Raw genomic sequence first — 22,924 nt, 5'->3', positions numbered from 1 at the left:
GTGTGATGAAAACATTTCAGATTTGTTCTCTTAGCAAGTTTCAAGTGAACAGTACAATACTAATGATTAAGTCATTATGTTGTGCATTAGATCTCAATAACTTTTTCATCCTGTGTAACTGAAACTTTGTGCATTTTGACAAACATGATCTCATTTTTCTCACCCTCCAGCCCCTGGCTGAGTTTGACATTTTTACCTTCTGCATCTAAGTGAGAGATTTTGTAGTATTTGTCTTTTGGTCTCTAGATTATTTCACTTAGAAAAATATCCTCCAGATTGAACTATGTTGTCACAAATGACAGTACTTCCTTCTTTTTTAAAGCTGAATAATATTCCATTACATTTATAGGTATATACCACATTTTCTTTTTCCATTCATCTGTGAGTGGGCACTTACATTGATTCCATATCTTGTGAATACTTGATCTCATTGTGAATAATACTGCAGTGAACACAGGAGTGCAAGTACTTCTTTGAGATAGTATTTATTTTCTTTGGATACATTCCCAGAAGCTGGATTGCTGGATCACATGGTAGTTCTGTTTTTAATTATTATTTTAGGAACCTCCATAGTGTTTTTCATTATGTCTATACAATACCATTTTTGTAGAAGACCTAGTGGTAAATAATTTAGGTTTTGCAGGTGATATAGTCCATTGTAACTACTTTTCTCTGCCATTATACCATGAAAGCATCCATAGACAATACATTAAGGAATAAGAAGATTATTTTCTAATAAAATCTTATTTATGAATGCTAAAATCTATATTGTAGAAAATATCATTCTTATTGTAATTTATCCAACCATCTAATAATGTAAAGACCATTCTTAATTTACAAGTCATAAAAAATCCAACAGCAAAAAGATTTGGTCTATGGACCATAGTTTGCATACAAATTATAAAATTAAATAAATAAATAAATTATAATTGTTCATGACAACATGAGCAAATCTCATAAATATAATGCTTGGGAAACTCAGTCTGTGTTAGTTTCCTACTGTTGTCATAAGAAATGATCACAAACTATGTATTTCATACAAATTTTTTATTTTGTAGCTCTGGAGATCTGATCAAACATATGCATCAGTGAGATAAAATCAAGGTGTTGGCACGGGTGTGTTGCTTCCTGAAGCTCTAGGGAAGAATATGTTTCCTTGGCTTTTCCAGCTCCTAAAATCTGCCTTCATTTTTTGACTTGTGGCCTCTTCCTTCATATTCAAATTCAACAATGTTGTACTGAGTACTTCTTATGCTACTATATCTGTTTCTTCTTCTTCTGCTTCACTCTATCACTTTTAAGAACTCTTTGATTACATGGAACCAGAAAATCCAAATAATCTCCCTATCTTAAGGTCATCTAATTAGTAACCTTAATTTCATCTGCTATCTCAATTCCCCTTTGCCAAGTATTGTCACAAGTTTCAGGGATTAGTGCATAAATATATTTACAGGGCAATCATTCTGCCTACCATAAAACCAGACCCACAATCACAAGTTAATAAAGTAAAGAAAAAAATCTCATAATGTTTAGGAGTACTTCTTGTTCATGGTGTGACTCTAAAGGAAATCACAGAAGTGATCACCATAAAAGGTTGGATAGTTATTTCTTTGGATTAAAGGTGAAGATAAAATGAGGGCAGCCAGGAAAGTATCTGAGACCTGGTAATCTATTCTTGAAATGTATGGTGGTTACAAAGGTGTTTTCTTCATTACCGTTCATGGAGGTATCAATTTGTTTGGAGATTACCTGTATGTATACCACTTTTCATGACAAATAAATTGGGAGGAATGGAGGAAGAAGGGAAGGAAGGCAGGCAGGCAGGCAGGCAGGAAGGAAGGAAGGAAGGGAAGGAAGGGACTACAAATTTGGAATCATTAAGCAGTCTGGTGGAAGAATGTGTGATCATTAAACAAATGCAACTTACAGTCAGCATTTTGATACTTCAGATTTTAATATTAATGGAGTTCCAGGGATTCCATAATATCTGAGTAAGGTCTCCAAGGTGAGAGGGACCAATACAAACAAACAGAAAAGTGGAATCTAGAGGAAACAAACTCAATATGGGGAACAGAAAAAAAATAGGAATGGAAAAAAATTTAAAGAACTATAAACACTAATATCTTAGTATAGAAATTACAGAAGATACTGCATTCATGCAGTATCACAGAATAAGGAAGAGACTGTAGAAAGTAAAATGAAAGAATAGAGATTAAAACCAAATAAACAACAAATGATAATGGAAGGACTGAAAGTTAAAACTGCAGAAATATTTCAGAATTTATGAAGGAGAATGGTGTAATAGATAGTAGATGATAAAATATATGAAAAATCTTAGTATAATTCCAGAAAATCCAATTTACATGTCTAGAAATGATACTCTAGGCACTGTGAAATGTGGAAGGCTCACCAACACGGGAAGTGTTAGCAGTTCCAGAAGGAAAGAAAAGAGAAAGTGTTGCAGATAAGAGTAAAGACAAGAAAAGTTCCAGGAATTAAAGGACACAGATTGTCAGATGGAAAGGGCATATAATTTGAATACATGACCAAGGAAACTCCACATTATGTACAACCACAAAAAAAGGATCCTAATTAGAAAAAGTTATACTCCATGAATATATAATGTGCCAAAACACATTCTACTGTGATGTATATCTTAAAAGAACAAACAGAAATTTTAAAAAAACTATAATTAAAAAAAAAAAGCAAAATGGAAAAAATGAAAAAAAAATCACCTTACTGGAATATTTCCAAATGTCAGGAATGCAGAAAAGATACTAATACTAGCCAAATAGGAAAAAAATATGGCACTATGGACACCTCAATTCATATAAATTAAAAAATCCAGAAGATTTAGGTAAATATCTTAAAAACTTGAAGTTATCAAAATTCACCCCACACAACATAGATAACTTGAATACTTCTATAAAGAAATTGAATTCATAGTTAATACCTTCTGGAAAAGAAAAGAACTGGCTCAGAAATTTCACTGGTGAATTTTACCATTAATTTAAATAAGAATTAACATTAATTCTCCTAAATCTCTTCTCAAAAATAGGCAGGTGGAGTTGGGCATGGTGGTACACACCTGCAATCCCAGCAACTCAGGAGACTGAGGTAGGAGGATTGCAATTTCAAAGCCAGCCTCAGCAGATTAGCGAGGCATTTAGCAACAAGATCCTGTCTCTAAATAAAATATAAAAAAGGGCTGGGATGTGGCTCAGTGTTTAAGCACCTCTGGATTCAATCCCCTGTACTCTACCACAAAAAGAAGAGGCAGGAGGAAATAGTTTCAATTCTTTATGAGTGCAACATTACCCTGATACAAAAATCAAGTAAAGATAATACAAAGTGTGCAAGTAAGAAACTACAAACCATCATCTCTCATGAAATAGATGAAGAAAAACACACAATAATGGGGAGGGAAGATAAAAGTTCAGTGAATTAGACAAAGGAGAATGAAAGGAAGCGAGGGGGAAGGGAATAGGAATGATAGTAGAATGAATTGGACATAATTTTCCTATGTTCTTATGTGCATAACCACTAGTGAAACTCCACTAGTACAGTCACAAGAATGGGATCCTAATTAGAATAAGTTATGCTCCATGTATGTATAATATGACAAAATACACTCTACTGTCATGTATATCTAAAAAGAACAAAAAACTCAAAAATATTACCAAGTCAAAAGCAACAATCTGTATAAAGAGAAATATATTTCAAACAAAGTGAGTTTATTCCGGGAATGTAATACTTGCTTGATGTTTCTAAAACAGTCCATCAAATCACTTATATTTAATTGTCTATAAAAGAAAAACCACATTATCTAATCAACTGATGAAGATAAGGTTTTCACAATAAGTAACATCCTTTTGAGGTAAAAACTTTCAACAAACTATGTTCAGAAAGAAACTTTCTCAGTCTGATAAAGGGCACCTACAAGAATCCTGCAGCTTTTCCTTTAAGAATGCTTTTCCTGAATGCTTTTCCTTTAAGATGGAGAACAAAGTAAAAATATTCATATTTACCACTCCTATTCAACATCATACTGGAAATCTTAAGTTAGTATAATACAAGAAAAAGAAAAAAATGCATTCCAATAGGAAAGGAAGAAATTAAATTGTTTGCATTCACAGGTAACATGATTATCTACATACAAAATCCCATGGAATCTGCCTAAAAATTCTTAGAATTAACCAATAAATGAGATTAGCAAGATCACAGGATACAACATCAATACACAAAGAACCAATTGTACTTTTACATACAATAAATGTATGAATGGACACCTACACTTAAAAATATATAATTTACAATATTGCAAAAACATATAATATTTAGAGATTAACCTAACAAAATGTAAGAAAAATCTACATTCTGAGGACTACCATCTGATAGTAAAAGAAGTCCCATAAGACCTAAATAAGTGGAGAGACATACCTTGCTAATGGATTAGAATACACAACATAGTAAAGATAACAATTCCTAAACTATTTATTAGCAGTACAATCAAAATAGCAGCAGAATATTTTGTAGATACAAATGATCCTAAAATTTATACAGAGAGGTAAAGTCATTAGAATCATCAAAACAATTTTAAAAAAATAATATTTGAAGAACCACACTATGTGCATTTTGGTTTTGGTTTGTGTTTGTGCGACTGGGGATTGAACCCAGGGCCTTGTGCATGCTGGGAAAGTGCTCTTCCACTGAGCAATGTCTCCAACCTCCTCAACTACCTGCTTTTAAGGTTTAGAATAGTGCTGTAATACTTAAGACAGTGTGATTAGTAAGAGGATAGACAAGCCATATAATCAATAGAACAGAATAGAGACTCCAGAAATAGACCCACATAAGCACTGCCAAATGATTTTGACAAATGTAAAAGAAATTCAAGGAATAAAGCATAGTTTTATGCAAAATGTCATTGCAACATTGAAGTAACTATATGCAAAAAAAGGGAACCTGGAGCTGTGTCTCACACTTCATGCAAAACTTAACTCAAAATGGATGATGTATGTAAATGTAAAACATAATGCTATGATATATTTAGAAGAAACCAAAGGATAAAATCTTCATGACCTTGGCTTAGAAAAAGAATTCATAGATAAGATCAAAAGCATGATCCATAAGAATTATGAGGAAAAAATGCTAAATTTGATTTCATTGAAATTAAAGACTTCTGCTCTGAGAAGGATCCTGTTAAAAGAATGAAAAAAAACAGCCATAGAATGGGAAACAATATTTGTAAATTACATATCCAACTAACATCAAGAATATAAAGAATACACAAAGAATTCTTAAAATTCAATGATAGGAAAATAAACAGCTCAATGAAAAAACAGGCAAAGGGCTTGAACAGACACTTCATCAAAAAGAATGTAAAGATGGCAAATAAGCACATGAACAGATGTTAAACATCATTAGACATTAGGAAAATTAAAATCATAGTGATATACAACTACATACTCTTAAAAATCACTACATTAAAAAATAGCGACAACATCAGGTACTGATAAGGATGAAGAACAACTGGAACTCTCATGTATTGATGGAGGGGATGCAGAATAGTATAGTCATTCTGGAAAACAGTTAGCCAATTTCTTATAAAGTTAAATATAAACATACGATATACCCAGCGAAAGCACTCCTGGATGCTTTCCCTGGAGAAATGAAAACTTATGTTCACAAAAAATATGTGCATGAATTGGTTCATAGCCACCTTATACATAATCGCCCCAAACTGAAAGCAATCAAGATGTCCTTCATCAGACAAGGAATGTTCTATGTTAGTATAGCACCCAATAAAGATTGGCACAAGGCCTGAGAAAGTGATCTCTAAGAAGAAAGGAATGGACATATTTGAAGATTTGGGAAAAATGTCATAATCATATGCTGACACAAATGGTCTAAAATAGAGGAAAACCATTATGATGAAGAAAAGAAGTGATCTGATTGACTATATGTTCTCAGTGAGATAAGAAGTAAGATCAGCAGGTGAAGGTGAAGATGGTTCAAGATTAGTGAATACTCAAATATCCTCAACTGCTCTGGGTTTTCCCCTCACCTTTTTGCTTAACTTTTATTTAGTCGTTCACTAAGATATTTGCTTTCTTCAAAGCCCTTTTTAGTGGCAAACTTCTATGATCACAGGGTTACATTCTTTGTACAATTTAGAACTTTTTAAAGGTACCAAGACTAGTTTTATGGGCTAGGATATGTTCTGTTAAATGTTCTATGTGGACTTAAAAAGAATGTGTATTCTGCTATTGTTGGGTGAAGTATTTTATAGATGTCAGTTAGCTTGAATTGGTACATAGTATAGTTCACGTCTTCCATATTCTCACTGAATTTTTTCCAATTCTTCTATCAGTTATTTTTTATTAACTTTTTTTTATTTTTAAAGACTGCATTTTGATTCATTGTTCACAAATGGGGTACAACTTTTCATTTCTATGGTTGTACACAATGTAGATTCACACCATTCATGTAATCATACATATACATAGGGTAATACTGTCTGTTTCAATCTACTATCTTTCTGTTCCCCGCCCTCTCCCACCCCATTTTCCTGTACACCATCCAAAGTTCCTCTATTCTTCTCTTCCCCTCCACCACCCCACCTTGTTGTATATCATCATCTACTTATCAGAGGAAACATTTGGCCTTTGGTTTTTTGGGCTTGGCCTATTTCACTTAGCATGATATTTTCCAAGTCCATCCATTTACCTGAAAATGCCATAATTTCATTCTTCTCTATGGATGAATAATATTGCATTGTGTATACATACCACAGTTTCATTATCCATTCATCTATTGAAGGGCATCTCGGTTGGTTCCACAATCTAGCTATTGTGAATTGAGCTGCTATGAACATTGATGTGACTGCATCACTGCAGTATGTATGAGAAAGTGCTCACCATGCCTAGTAATTAGAGAAATGCAAATTAAACCACCCTAAGATTTCATCTAACTCCAGTTAGAATGGCTATTATCAAGAACACAAGCAATAATCAGTGTTGGCGTGGATGTGGGGGAAAAGGTACACTCATACATTGCTGGTGGAGTTGCAAATTAGTGCAGCCACTCTGGAAAGCAGTATGGAAATTCCTCAGAAAACTTGGAATAGACCCACTATTTGATCCAGCTATCAGTTATTGACAGCAGAGTATTATTGTATTTATTTGGGGCTCTGTTATTATGTGCACATAAATTTACGATTGCTTTATCTTGCTGATCAGTGGACCCTTTTGTCATTTGTCTCTAGTAACAATTTTTGTTTTAAGAACCCACCTTTTTGCTCTCAACCTACTTAAGTCTCTGAATTTAAAGCGTATCACCTATTGACAGCAATTTAGGTGAATCCTTTTTTTCTGTCCAGTATGAAAGTCTCTGGTTTGGGTTTGAGTGTGTAATATATTTATAGTATGGATAGATTTTCATCTGTTATTTTGCTTTTTTTCTATACTCCTCATATATTTTTCTACCTCTATTCCTCCATATTACTACTAACCTTGTCTAATGTATTAGTATTTCAACTCCTCTGCTTTTAACTTTTTTTTTTCAAATTACTGGTATTTTTTTGGTACTAGGGATTTTTTGTTCTTTTCAGTTATACATGACAGTAGAATGTATTTTGACACATCATACTACAAACATGGAGTATAACTTCCCATTCTTGTGGTTGTACATTATGTGGAGTTACATTGGTTGTGTAATCATATATTAATATAGGAAAGTTATGTCCAATTCATTCTACTGTCTTTCCTATTCCCTGCCCCTCTCTCTTCCCCCCATTCCCTCCTGTCCAATCTGGTGAACTTCCTCTCTGCCTATTGTGAGTCATCATCCTCATATCAGAGAGATATGTGGTGTTTGGGATTGGCTTATTTCACTTAGCATGATAGCCTACAGTTCCATCCATTTACCAGCAAGTGCCATAATTTCATTCTTCTTAATGGTTAAGTAATATTCCAGTGTGTATATATGCCATGTTTTCTTTATCTATTCATCTGTTGAAGAACACCTAGGTTGGATCCATTGATTGGTTATTGTGAATTGAGCTGCTGTAAAGATTGATGTGGTCATGTCACTATGGTATGCTGATTTTAAGTTCCTTGGGAACTCAGGAATAACTGGGTTACATGCTGGTTCCATTGCAAGTGTTCTGAGGAATCTCCATACTGCTTTCCAGAGGGATTGCATCAATTTGCAGTCCCAACAACAATGTGTGACTATACCTGTTTCCCCACAGCCTTGCCACTATTTATTATTATTGTATTCTTGATAATTGCCATTCTGACTGGAGTGAGATGAAATCTCAGGATAGTTTTAATTTGGCACTAAGGATTGAACTGGGAATTACTGAGCTATATCCCCAGCCATTTTTATTTGTTATTTTGAGACAGGATCTCATTAACTTGCTGAGGGTCTCCCTGAGATGCTGAGACTGACCTTGAATTTGCAATCCTTCAGGCCTCCCCAATTGCTGGGATTATTGGTATGCACTACCATGCTTGACCTTTTTTCTCAAATTATTTTTAGAGCTTGTTCTGGGGAAACTGGGGATGTGGCTCAGTGATAAATTTCTTGCCTGGCACTTGTGAGGACCTGGGCTTGATCTCCAGCACCACAAAAAAGCTCACCACTTGCTGGGCACATTCTCAAACTCAAGGCCAGCCTCAGCAATTTAGCAAGACCCTTGGGAGCTTCACATGACCTGTTGCAAAATTTTTTTAAAAATTTGAAAAAGGACTGGAAATGTCACTCAGTGGTAAAGTGTCCTTGTGTTTAGTCCCCAGTACAAAAAAGGGTGAGAGTGGAGAGATAAAGAAAAAAAAGAGCTTTCTCTAGAGATAACAATCAGCATCCTAATTAAAACAATTTCAGATTAATACAAATTTAATTCCATTTGTACATAGAAACTTTGTTTCAATATACCTCTCTTAGTTCCCAATCTGTTTGTGCCAATATTATCAGGCAACACACTTCATTATACAGTATAAGCCCAACAATACTGTTTAATAATAATTGTCTTATACAGTGCCTTTAACTCAGTCTTGGCTCATTTGTACTGCTATAACAAAATCCTGAGACCGGGTTGTTTATAAGAAACAAATTCATTTTCTTACAATTTTGTAGTCTGGGAGGTCAAAGACCAAGGTGCCAGCAGATGTGGTTATCTGGTGAGGCTACCCCCTATAAAAAGATGGAACACTGTTTCCTTATATGGCAGAAATCATAAGGGCAAGAGAGCAAGTAGTCAGAGTTCTGCATGAAACCTCTTTTATAAGGACCTTAAACCCATTCACAAGGGAAGGAGTCCTTGTGTTCCAATCACATCTTAAAGAACCCCACCTCTTAACATCACATTGACCATTAAGTTTCAACACCTGAATTTTGGTTCCATAGCATGGAAGATGTAAAAAAGTTTATTTATATTAATTTTTTTATACTGGGGATTGAACCCAGGGATGCTTTACCAGTGAAGTACCTCCCCAGCCATTTTTAATTTTTGAGACAGGATCTTGCTAAGTTGCTTAGGGTCTCAATAAGTTTCTGAGGCTGACCTCAAACTTGTGTTCCTCCTGCCTCAGCTTCCTGAGTCTTTGGAATCACAACTGTGTACCACTATGTCTGGCTCAAAAATAACTTCTTTTTTTTTTTTTTTTTTTAGATTTCACTACATAAAATTTATTTTTTTTTATTTTATAAAAAATGTATAACACCGGCACCTACTTTTCAATCAATTAATTTATGAACCCATTCTCTTGTAGAATACACATTGGCATTGAAACAGTTTAAAGAAACGTAATGGCTATCTACAAAAAATTAGTTTTGACTGTTGTATTCCCCCCATACTTTATGTGTCTGCACACATAAAACTAAAAATTTTAAACATTTTCATCAATTTTTAAGAAAATTACACTGTTTTCCACTGCTACGGTCTTCATAAAGAAAGGACTTAAAGTTTCAAATAAAGAAAAAAATTAAGAGGCATAACTCTGCTGTCTTTTAACAGCATTTTTATATAGAACAATTTGAGCTGGCATGCAAGCAACTTCTCTTGTTGTCACATACCTGTATGTAGGGAAAATTACACCCATTTTACAGAAAAATTCTAATACATATATGCAATAAGTTCAAAACAATGTTAAAAAAGACAGTGTGAATGGCACACAAAAATTGCTTCTTTATAAATTATTAACTGGAATTCCTGATCATGAAGTAGGCAAAGGGAAATCCAGTCCTTAGGGCTTTGCTCTCTGGAAGAACACCTTTAGGTAATTTTTAAAAACTTTAGCATCAGGCTGCTGAAGCGCTTGACAAAACTCCTGAATTATTTCTGGAGCTACCTGCAAGGACAGGTATTCTTGTTGAAGATACTGAACACATTCTGGGCCCCGTTTGAGATGAATGGTTTTCAGTGTCACAGCACACTCAGAGAGAGCCAATACTGTTTGTGCATCAGCTAGGTCAAAGGTTTGTTTTAAAGGTGCTAGGAAACATGCAGGGACAATGTGCTTATAAACAAAATCAGCAAATCCCACTGGTCCATCTTTACCTCCCCAGAGTTCTACCAACTTTGAGAGGATGATAAAACATGTTTTCTGAGCAATTGGATCTGGATATTCAACTGCTCCTTGGATAATGGTAATAAGCACTTGTTCTACATTCTCTGCACCTTGATTTGCTATAACTTCGCTCATTCCGCTGCCTGTGACTGTTTGCAGGAAGGCAAAGTAACTTCTCCGCAACATTTGCTTCTCTAAAGCAGCAGACTGGTCATTCTCTTCAGCAGGTCGAAGTAGCACTTCAAAAATTGCATGGAGCAAGGGCATGAACATCTGTTGTAAAAATGGGGATACCTGTATCTTAAATTTGGCCGTAATCTGGTTGATTAGAGGAATGAACTCCTGGAGGTCTTTTGCTTCACAGTCTTTGAGCATGTGTTCTGAGGCAGATGGGATAAATGGAAGAACTTCTTCCTCTAGGCAAATGATCATTCGATGAAGGAAAGTGCGAACTCCACTTCTGAGAATATCTTTTTGTAAGGGACAACTGAGGGCTGGCAAGAATGTCTGTAAACAGTCCAGATAAACTTCAGAGCAGCCACACTGTTTCACAGTCTGCTTGTTGCTGAAAGCTTTGCTGGTTCGACTGGCAAATCCAACAGCATGGTTGAGACAGTCAGCTAGAGTTGCCTGCCTTTCTTCATCTTGTGCCAGCATCAATTTTTCTAACAGAATTTTAAACTTCTCCATTAGTGGAGTCAATAGATTCCTCATTAAGGCTTGCTTCCTTTCTGCTGGGTATTCACTATTAACAATCAGCACTCCAGCTGTCTCATAAAGAGTTGATCATCACTGCTCAACAAGGACTGGTAACCATTCTCAGGTGGAGAAAGGGCTAATAAATCTTGTATTCTATTCAAAATATCTTCAATGAAAGGATTCATTTGTTTATTGAGAGATTTGACAAATCTAGAAAACAGGTAAGCAGTTCTGCTCCGAACTTTAGCGCTGGAATGCCGCAGACCCCTGTGATCTAAGAAAGCCATTAATACACATGGAATGTGTTGAGGTTCAACTGTGAAAAACTTTTCATATCTAACAACAGTTTCAAAGAACTCCAATGTCACCGATGTATGCTGATAGGAACTGACTCCTGATGTTAAAAATAACTTCTTATGTCTTTGTTAATTCTCCATTTGGTGAGTCATTTTTGAAACATTTTTCTTTAATTCTTTAAGCATGTTTCCTTTAGTTCTTTAAACAATAGATAATAGCTGATTTAAAGTCTCTAACTTATAAATCCTACATCTTCTATCTATTAGGATCAGTTTATCTTGACTCTTTTTTTCTCTTGTATGGTAAACTTTCTTTTTTCTTTACTTATAATTTTTGTAGAAAACTATATGTTTTAACAATATGTTATAGGAACTCCACCCACAGAGTCTATGGTTTTGTCTGTTTGTTTGCATATTTGGAGACAATCCTTGAACTAATTATTTAGAGTCATTTCCCCCATTTTGTATGTCATTGAAGTCTCTGCTCAGTTTGTATTCTTGTTTTCATTTTTGTTTCTGACTTTCTAGGGAATGTCCTGGGTTACTGTAGGTGGGTGGTAAGTCAATGATTGTTCACAGTTTCTCCTGAGGAATATTGAGTTAGTAAGTTTTCCACTTTCTCCCAAGGTAATCTGTGTGCAAGTTGGGTTATTCTTTCAAAATTTAGGCAGTTTACAAATCTGTGTCAGTCTTCACTTACTTCTTTCACAGGTACTCACATTCATAGAAGAACAATTAGGTAATGGAACTCTCTCCATCCTTCTGAGTATGCACAGAACCCTGTGCATTTGTAGAGCATTCCAGATACCCAGGGATATGGTGAAGTTTTTCCAAAAGTTTCTTGTGCCTAGCTCATTTTTCATATTTCCCTTTAAAATTTTGACTGTTGTTTACTTGTTCCAGTTAGTATTGCAGTCTTAGAAAGGGATATGCTGGCATTCTCTGATGTTTTCCAAGAAGCACTGTTGTCTTCTACAATACTCTAGGGATAGGGCATTTCTTCAGTCTGCCAAATTCTATCAACCTGTCTAGTAGCAGCAATGCTATCTGTAAGATTACTCTGCCATGGAGGTAGGAGCATCTTCAAGTTAAAAGGACATAGGCCTCATTATTCTTATTGATTATTATTTTCCTTCACAAACATTTTTCAACTTTTTGTGTTACTTTGCTAATTCAGAGTTCCAAAGATAGTTATTCTTTGATGATTTCCAAGTTTTATTATTGCCTTTAAAATTTTAAATTCAATTTGGTTTTTGGTGGCAGTGATTAAACCCAGGAGAGTGAACATGCTAAGTGTGTGCTCTGCCATTGGGTCACACCCCTATTATTGATTTTAAAAGATCTGCAGAAATCATCAGTCTGAAATTCTGGAAGTCTTATCTTCACCTCCATATTCTTATTAATGTATTTTGAAAAATAAGATTTTCATTGTGATGAAGTACATTTTATCATTTTTTTCTTTTGGAATCATGCTTTGGTATTCTATCCTAGAGATATTTTCCTAAGAACTTTGGATGTGGCTCAGTGATGAAGTGCTTCCTTAACATGCATGAGGCCCTGGGTTTGATCCCCAGCACTGAAAATAAAAGAAAAAGAAAAACATTTATTATAGGCAGGTATCCTGCTGCATGCCTGTAATCCCAGCAACTTGGGAGACTGAGGCAGGAGGATCTCAAGTTTGAGGCCAGGCTCAGCAACTTACTGAGATCTTGTCTTAGAACAAAATTATTAAAAGGGTTGAGGACATAGCTCTGTGGTATAGTGCCCCTGGGTTCAATCCCCAGTACTACAAAAAAGAAAAAAGAAAATGAAATATATGCCTAACTTAAATTCACTAAGACTTTCCAGTGCTTTTCTTCTAGAAGTTTTATAACTTTAAGTCTTAACTTTGGGATGAAAAAACCTAATACAAATAAAATACAAGGCCCAAAGTCTTGTCTTTCCCTTTTATTACTCTCTCTCTCTCTCTCTCCATTTTTTCTTTCTTTCCTTGCCTTCTCTGTGAACCTTGGGTAACCACCAAGCTACAGTGACTGTTCTGATTGTTATTAGGACTGCATTAATCATCCTGAGCAAGAGGCGCAAAATCACAACAATCTCTAATGGCAAGTTCTGGTTAAAGGTTAAAAATATTAAAATAAAAAAAAATTTAAAAAGCAAATGAAAAGAAAGAAAAATACTGTCCCTGCTAAAACTACAAAGATATGGACTCAATATTTCCTTAACCTATAAAAACTCCGTGACTGCTTTAATTGGGAAGTCATCAGGTTTTGGGTGTTATCTGAGATACATCAGCTGAACCTCTATCTGAGTCACTTTTTTGAGAATAATTTTTTGAGAAGATCTATCACAATTTGTACAATGTGTAAGGTATTGTTATAGTTTGGATCTTATGTGTTGCCCAAGGTCCATGTGTTAACAGCTTGGTCCCCAGCTTGATGCTACTGGGAGGTGGTGGAAACTTTAAGAGGTGGGGTTTAGTAGGAGGACTGTGGATCATTTGGAACATGCCTGCATAGGGGACTGTAGAATCCCAGGCACTTCCTCTTCCTCTTCCTCTCTTAATTTCTAGCCATCAGGAGCAATTTTACTCCACTTTGGACTCCTGTCATGATGTGTTACCCTAAAAGGTCAAAGTAATGGGTCCAAGAGATCATAGGCTTAAACCTCTAAAACTTTGGGAAAAAAAGCCCTCTAAAACTTTGAACCAAAATAATTTTACTCATTATATATTGATTATGTAAGTTATTTGTTATATTAATGGAAAAATGACTAATGCAGTTATGATTCAACATTCTTTCTTTTTCATTTGGATGTCCAATTATAGCAGCAAAATTTGTTGAAAGGACTGTTTTGTCTCCATTGAACATTTTTCCTCTTTGAAACCCAGTTCACCATATCAATATGAGTGCATTTCTCAACTCTCTATTCTGTTCCATTGATCTGTGTCTACCCTTTGGGTAATTCCAAATTGTTTTGATTATATTTGTTGTAGAATGAGCCTAGAAATCAGAAAGTGTGATTCTTCCAACTCTATTTTTCCTTTTTAAAATGATTTTGGTTGTTCTACTTCCTTTGTTTATCTGTGTAAATTACAAGTCAACAAGTCAGTTACTGCTGGGAGTTTATTGGAATTTCTTTGAATATATAAATCAATTTGGGAAAACTAACTTGCTAGCAATATTCTGTCTTCCAACACATGTATCCAGTAGATCTCTCCATTAATTTAGGTGTTTGTTGACTTCTTGCATTAGTGTTTTGCAGTTTTGATCATACTGATTTTGTATATGTTATTAGATTAATTTTTAATTATTTTATTTATTTATTTTTGCTACTGATAATGTTGCTTTCTTTCAAACTAGGCAAGCACTTGACTGCTGAGCTATGTGCTCAGCCCCAAAATGTTGTTTTTTAAAATTTCAATAGCTAGTCATTAACTGATAGTATATAGTCATCTTTTGTATTTCAACCTTGCTTCTTAGTACTTGATAAACTCACTTATGGGTTCTGGTATCTTTTTTTAGAATATTTTATATTGGGCTGGGGGGATAGTTCAGTTGGTAAAGTGCTTGCCTTACAAGTACTAGGGCCCTGGACTCCATCCCCAGCACCGCAAAAAAAAAAAAAAAAAAAAAAAGAGTATTTTATATTTTCTACATAGACATTTTCTGCCTGTAATTATAGTTCTTTACTTCTTATTTCTTTTTTGTAGAGGGACACAATATCTTTGTTTTATTTATTTATTTTTATGTGGTGCTGAGGATCAAACCCAGTGCCTCACACATGCTAGGAAAGTGCTCTACCACTGAGCTACAACTCCAGCCATCTCATTTCTAATCTATATGCTTTAGTCAGCTTTCTTTGCTACTGTGACCAAAACAGTTGTAGAGGAGGAAAAGTTTATTTTGAGGCTTAAGGTTTCAGAGGTCTCAATCCATAGATAGCAGGCTCCATTCCTAGGGACTTGGGGTGAGGTAGAACATCATGGAAAAAGAGTGGCAGAGGGAAACAGCTCACCCTGGTGATCAGGAAGCAGAGAGAGACTCCATGCTCCAGATACAAAATATATACCTCATAGCCAAGCCCCCAATGAACCTCTTCCTCTGGTCACATCCCACCTGCCTCTAGTTACCCCATCAGGGATTAATTCACTGATTATGTTAAGGCTGTAGCCCAATCATTTCTCCTTCAAACCTCCTTGCATTGCCTTACACGTGAGCTTTTGGGGGTTACCTTTCATCCAAACCATTAAACTAGGTGACTTTGTTCTATTTTTTCATGTCTTATTGTATGGCTAGGACCACTAATATTATATTGAATAGGAGTGGTCATAGTGGACATGCTAGTTTTATTTCCTATCATGAAGAAAAATACTTATTCTTTCACCAATAATATGTCATCTGTAGTTTTCACAGATGCACTGAATTGAAAGTCTTCTTTAATTCCAAGTGTTCTAGAAGTTTTCTTTAATCATGAATCGATGATGAAATTTGTCAGAAGCTTTTTATATATCTATTGAGGTGTTTCTCTTTATTTTGTTAATATGATGAATTAATTTCATTTACTGAGACAAAGAGGCGATAAGAAAGACAATAGCAACATGGTAGCATTAATCCATATCAATAACCACATTAAATGCAAACAGACTACATACATCAATTAAAACCAGAATTTATCAATTGTACAAAAAAGAAAAATTAAATTATATTCTCTCTATAGGAAACCCACATTAAATATAATATTATAGAAAGGTTAAATGTAAAAGGAAAAGAAAAATATAGGATGAAAACAACAATCTGAAGAAAATCAAAGTGGTTATAAAGATATTTGAGAAAGTAGACTTCAGTAATACTACCTGAGATAAAAAGGATATTACAAAAGATGAGATGAAGGCTCAGGCAGGAAGATTGCAAGTTCAAGACCAGTCCAGCAACTTTGGAAGACTCTCAGCAACTTAGTGAGACCTTATTGCTAAACTAAAAAATAAATAAATAAAATAAAAAGGACTGGAGATGTAGTTTAGTGGTAAAGCATCCCTGGGTTCAATACCCAGTACCCCTCCAAAGGATTTAATTCACCAATAAAATATTAAAATTCAAAATTAATGTACACTCAAAAACAAAGCTTCAAAATACTTAAACCAAACTAATACACCTAAAAGCAGTAGTCAATTCTACAATTATACTTGGAGCCTTTAACAGTCTTCTCAGTGACCATAAAATAAGTAGACAGAAAATCAGTAATGGTATAGAAGATTTTATCAACAATATCAACCAATTTTATCTTTTTGACATTTATAGAACTCTGATCATCAACACCAGAATAAACATTCTTTGCAAGTATAGATAGGTCATTTTACCAAGATGGACATATCTAGTCCACAAAACAAAACTTAAACCTTATTTTTAAAATGATTAAAATCATATAAAGTATGTTCTTTGACCAAAATGTAATTAAAGTATACATCAGTAACAGAATAATACATGGGAAATCTCCAAGTGTTTGTAAATTATCATTATTATTATTATTGTTATTATTAATGAACCATGAGTAAAAGCAGACATAACAAGAAAAGAGAAATTATTTTTAACAAATGAAAATGAAAACACAACATTACAAATTTGTGGCATGCAGCTTAAACAGTATTTATGGTGGAATTTAGCACTGAATACTTATAATTACAAAAGAAATAAAGCCTCAAATCAATGATTTAAGTTTTCATCTTAAGAAACTAAAATATCAGAGTGAGTTAATACAAAGCAAGCAGAAGATACTAAATAATAAAAATAAATCTGATAATCAGAGTGAAAACAAACAACAGATAAAATCAATGATTACTGCTGGTTATTTGAAAAGGAAAGATTAATAAAATTGCTAAATTTCTGAATAGACTAACAAAGAAAAGAGAAAAATGGAATGAAATTCCAAAATCATGATGAAAAGGAGGATGTCATTACAGACTTTATTAGGCACTAAAAATATGAGGGAAACTTGATGATTTTAAACAACTTTAAGAAACAAGTAATAGAAAGGAATTATCTCAAACTGATAAAGGAATCTACAAAGAAATTACAGGAAGTATCATATTTAATGGACATATGTTGAAAAAGATTTATTTAACATCAGGAATAAAACCAGGATGATTGGTCTTATCAATTGTATTACACATTATAATGAAGCACCCAGATAACATGTAGGGCAAGAAAAATAATTGGGAAAGGTTTTGAAAATAAAGGAACATCTCTCACTACTTGTGTTTCAACTGATCCTATCCATAGAAAAGACAAACAAATCTACAAATTACAAGAATTAATAAGAGTATTTATAAAAGTTGTTGGATAGCATAAATATACAGAAATCATTTTATTTCTAAATATCATGAACACATAGAAAACAACAATTTTAAACTTAATTTATGATTATATACTTAAAGTACATCAGAATAAATCTGATGAAAGATGCACATGACCTCTACAGGGAAAATAATAAGACTTTATTGAAACGCCTAACTGAAAGGAGGGATATTCCATGTTCTTAGATTGGAAGAGTCTATTTTAAAAAGATGTAAGTACTCTCCAAATTAATCTATAGATTCAATGCAATCCGGATCAAAACTCAACAGGATATTTGTGGGATGTGACAAACTGACTCTAGAATGTATATGAAAGTACGAGCAGCCAAGACTGGCCAACATTTTCTCATGATGAACAAGGTGGGAGGACTTATTCTAAAAGATGCTAAAGATTTACTTTAAAGTTACTATAATTAAGACGATATAAGATTGGCTTAAGAATAGACAAATTGGGCTAGGGGTGTAGTTCAATGGTAGAACATTTTCTAGCATGTTTGAGGCCCTGGTTTCAACTCCTAGTAACACACACACACAAACACACACACACTCTGGGTGGAAGGGAAGAGAGGATAGGCAAATAGATAAACAGAAAACAACTGAGACTTCCAAAAACATTCTTACATATATGGACAATTTATAACAGAAGGTATCACACAGCAGGTGAAAGAGGATTTGTGTGTGTGTGTGTGTGCATGCACATGTGTGTGTTTTGCTGGGAATTGAACCCAGGGCTTCATATTTGAGAAGTAAGCACTCTACCACTGAGCCACACCTCCAGCCCAAGGATGGGTTTTTAGTATAGAGTGTGGGGACAATTGGGTATCAACTTGGAGAAATAAATGAAATGCATTCCTGTTTAAACCAGTTGCCAGAGGATCAAGACCTAAATTTGAAGAAGAGGCTGTAGAAGAATATATCCATGACCTTAGTTAAAGAGGGATTTCAAGAGCAAGAAAGAAAACAAACAAAAATCAACCATCAAAGCAAGATTTTACCACATGTAGCACAATGAAATTAAACCCCTAACTCTCACTCTGCACAAAACTCAACTCAAAGTGAATAAAAGACTTAGGCAATAGACCACAGACCCTGTACTTAATAGAAGAAAAAGTAGGCCCATATCTTCACCATGTCAGTTTAGGATCTGACTTCCTTAATACGACTCCTAAAGCACAAGAAGTAAATAAAGAGTAAATAAATGGGACAGATTCAAACTTTAAAGCTTCTTCTCAGCAAAGGAAACAATCAATAATGTGAAGAGAGAGTCTACAGAGTGGGAGAAAAATCTTTCCCACATGCACCTCAGATAGAGTACTAATCTCCAGGATGTACAAAGTACTCAAAACCTTAACAAAAAAAATGACCCAATCAGAAGAAGAAATATAATCAATCAACAAATATATGAAGAAATGTTCAATATCTTTAGCAATTAGAGAAATGCAAATCAAAACTACTCTAAGATTTCATCTCACCCCAGTCAGAATGGCAATTATCAAGAATACAAACAACAATAAATATTGGCAAGAATGTGGGGGAAGAGGTGCACTCATACATTGCTGGTGGGAATGCAAATTGGTGCAATCATTATGGCAAGCAGTATGGAGATTCCTCAGAAAACTTGGAATGGAACCACCATTTGACCCAGTTATCCCATGTCTTGGTTTATATCCAAAGGACTGAAAATCAGCTTACGATAGTGATGTGACCACAGTTCATAGCAGTTCAATTCACAAAAGCTAAGATATGGAACCAACTTAGATGACCCTTCAACAGATGAATGGATAAAGAAAATGTGGTATATATACAATGGAATGTTACTCAGCCTTAAAGAAGAATGAAATTATGGCATTTGCTGATAAATAGATAGAGCTGGAAAAATATCATGTTAAACCAAATAATCCAATCCCTCAAACCAAAGGCTGATGTTTTCTCTGATATTCAGATGCTAATTCATAATAAGAGGTGGGGGACTAGGGAAGAATAGAGTTACTTTAGATTAGGTAGAGGGGATTGAAGGGAGGGAAGTGGGTATGGGGATAGGAAGGATAGTAGAATGAATCAGACATTATTACCTCATGTACATATATAACAATACAACTAGTAGGATTCTACATCGTGTATAACCAGAAGAATAGAAACCATACTCAATTATATATGATCAAAGTACATTCTACAGATATGTATAACTAATTAATACAAATACAAAAATAAAAAAGATTTTAAAATTCCAGTACATTAAAATTAAGTACTTTGATGGCTGACATTTACCTTAAAATGCATCCAAAATAATATAAGACTGGTGGATGAAGAGGGGATGGATGGACATGTAACAACAAGAATAATAAAATATTAGCAGTAGAACCTAAGTAATGAGTATCTGTAAAATTCTTAAAGTTTCGCTTTATGCTTGAAGTTTTTAATAATAAAATATAGTGACAAGTAAAAAGTGCTTATTTTCAACAAAAATCATATTTAAGGGAATAAAGACAAGCTACAAACTAGAAGAAATTTATGACATCATAAATTATCAAAGTACTAAAATATACAATATGTGGAGAACTCCAACAAATAAACAGGAGTGCAACTAATAGGGAAATGGGCAAAAGACAGTAAAAAGGCACATCGTTGAAAAGAAAAGCTAAAATGACAATACACAGATAATGATGCTCAGTCTCCTTAATAACCAAGGGATTGCACGTTGAAAGCAACAGGGTATATTTCATGTGCACCAGGTGGGCAACCATTTGTAGCTTGATATTAACAAATATTGATGAGGATGTAGATGAGCTGCAACAGTGAAACCCCCCTGTTAGGAGGGTGAATAGGGACAACCACCTGGAAACAGAGCCAACATGATCGAATAGTGCTGGACCTGGACCCCACCTATAAGTCAACGATTCCACCCCCAGGTGTGGATGCAGCTTCCAGGCCATTTTGTAATATGGCACACACGGTGAATCAGGCCTGTAGGGCTCATGGGAGTGAGACAGCAATGCTGCTCAGGACCAGGTTCAACAAATCTAGGCAACACTGCATGGTTGCACCAGGCACTAAGGGTCTCAAAAGTGGAAAGCTCTGCCACGGAGAGTGGGTGCTAATGTATAGCAGGAAACAAGGCAGAGAATGCTGGTGACCCCACTGTGCGACAGCCCCACAGGCCCATCAGCAGGAGAATGGATGTACAGGTGGAGGTGCAGTCAGTCCTCCTATATGCGACTTTGGATTCCAAGTTGCTAAGTAGACTACTTGCTAAGCTTCATTTGTAGCCTGACATCAATATAGTAGGTACTTCAGGATGATTAACAGGCATTTGGAAGACGGGGGAAAATGAGAGTCACTCAAAGGCCAAGTGTGTTCCCAGCTGGGGTCAAGAGGGGGGAGCTCTTCCTTCCTAAGGTGTAGGCAAGTGTCTTTTCCCCATTCCTTTCAGTGCCGCCCATGTGGCACTTTTGTGCTTAGTGTTGGTGATTTCCCATGAAACAGGGCGCCAAGCACAGTGCCCAAGTGCTGTCTGCATTTCTGGAGTGCCAAATGGCTGTGAGGGCCTGATGGAGATGACAGGCGTGTGAGATAAAGTGCGTTCAGACATCAGTTGCGGCTCGGTGGCCCCAAGGCCACTGATGATGGATCCACATTGTAGAACAAACAAGGCGTCTTTAGACAGAATCACATGTGAAACAAAGTTATGCATCCATCAGTGGATGAAAACGTTGAGACGAGAGGATGGAGAGGATCGCAGGGACTTGACCCTGTTTCTCCTAGGAGCAGTGTTTCCAAAGTGGGTAATTCAGGGCTTGTAGTGACTTCATAGAACATCAGTACCACAGCATGAGAACAAACTGAGTATTTGTTCAGTGGAATCCCATGGAGCAACGATGACAGACAGTCTCCTGCTTCATGCAACAACAGGCGTGAATCTCAGTTACAAGACATTCCTTGGGAGATGACAGACAGGACAGGGATCGCTCCATGTGCATGAAGGTGGAAGGACCCATGTGGATAGTCGTGTGTTGCTGGGAACGTATCGTTGGGCTTATGGAGCTGTGTAGAAAATCAGTGCAAGGAAAGGAAGGGAAGGATAAGCACATCTCAGGACTCTGAGGGACCTCTGAGGAGGGTGGAGGGCACGGGATTAGGAGGGCGACCGCCAGGGAGATGTCAGGTGATGTTACTGGGCGGGAGGAAACACGTCCACGAATGCTGATTGAGGGAAGAAAGGACTCCTAGGCCTGCAACTCCAGCTCCAGCCCTTCCCTGGAGTCAAGAAGCAGATTTCCAAGCAAATCCTGCACAGCCCCATCTGAGTGCCCCAAACCTCACAAGCCCTGAAGTCAGTCCCCCTCGTTTCCCACGTGAACTGGCTGGACGCCCTATGCCCCATGACAGTGAACGTCCTACCATAGAGTCACCTGAAACAGGATCTTATAGTTGTCCTTGAACCTAGCCTCCCAGTGGTGGCCAAGGAAATGTGTCTCTTAGGTGTCAGGCTGTAGGGAGCAAAGTGGATTGAAAAGCCCCAGATGCCACTCCCCTGGTCCCCACACGGACTTTACACCAAGCCCAGGCTTTCTCTGACCATCTCCCAGCCAGTGACAGAGCATGGCTGAGGTCCATTGCTGAGGGAAGTGGCCAACTCTATCCGACAGCTACAGGCTGGGACTTCACAGCAGCCTGACTGATTCTCTGTTGGGGTTAAACTACATCTGAATTCCTATCCCACCCTGCTTTCTCCCTTCTTGTCTCTTACTGGCACTGGGCCCTGCATGGATCCCCGAAGACTCTCGCTGCCTACCCAGCTACTTCCCCTCCATCCCTCTTGCCCCACACCCACCTTTCACGTCCAGTCATGCATTGACCTCTATACTTCTGGAACATCTGAACTACCAACCAGTGCTCCCAGGAGTGGTCCAAGGAAAGGCAATCAACTCAGGTGTGTGGGTGGCCTCACTCACCTTGGGAATGACAAAGGGCATGCCATCCTCAAGGCTACTTGGGCCATGCAT

At 36.1% G+C, this 22,924-nt stretch overlaps 1 protein-coding gene across 1 annotated transcript; it reads right to left on the bottom strand.

The window, feature by feature from the left end:
- Nucleotides 1–9,685: 9,685 nt before the first annotated feature.
- Nucleotides 9,686–22,924, bottom strand: LOC124971494 (exportin-T-like). The gene is given in 3 exon segments (XM_047535248.1): nt 9,686–11,353; nt 11,356–11,683; nt 22,874–22,924. Coding segments are annotated over 3 exon segments (1,482 nt in total). The 3' UTR covers nt 9,686–10,250.

Source organism: Sciurus carolinensis, chromosome X (assembly GCF_902686445.1).
Source record: "Sciurus carolinensis chromosome X, mSciCar1.2, whole genome shotgun sequence".
In the NCBI taxonomy this organism is placed as follows: Eukaryota; Metazoa; Chordata; class Mammalia; order Rodentia; family Sciuridae; genus Sciurus; species Sciurus carolinensis.
This window is presented reverse-complemented; position numbering and strand designations above follow the sequence as displayed.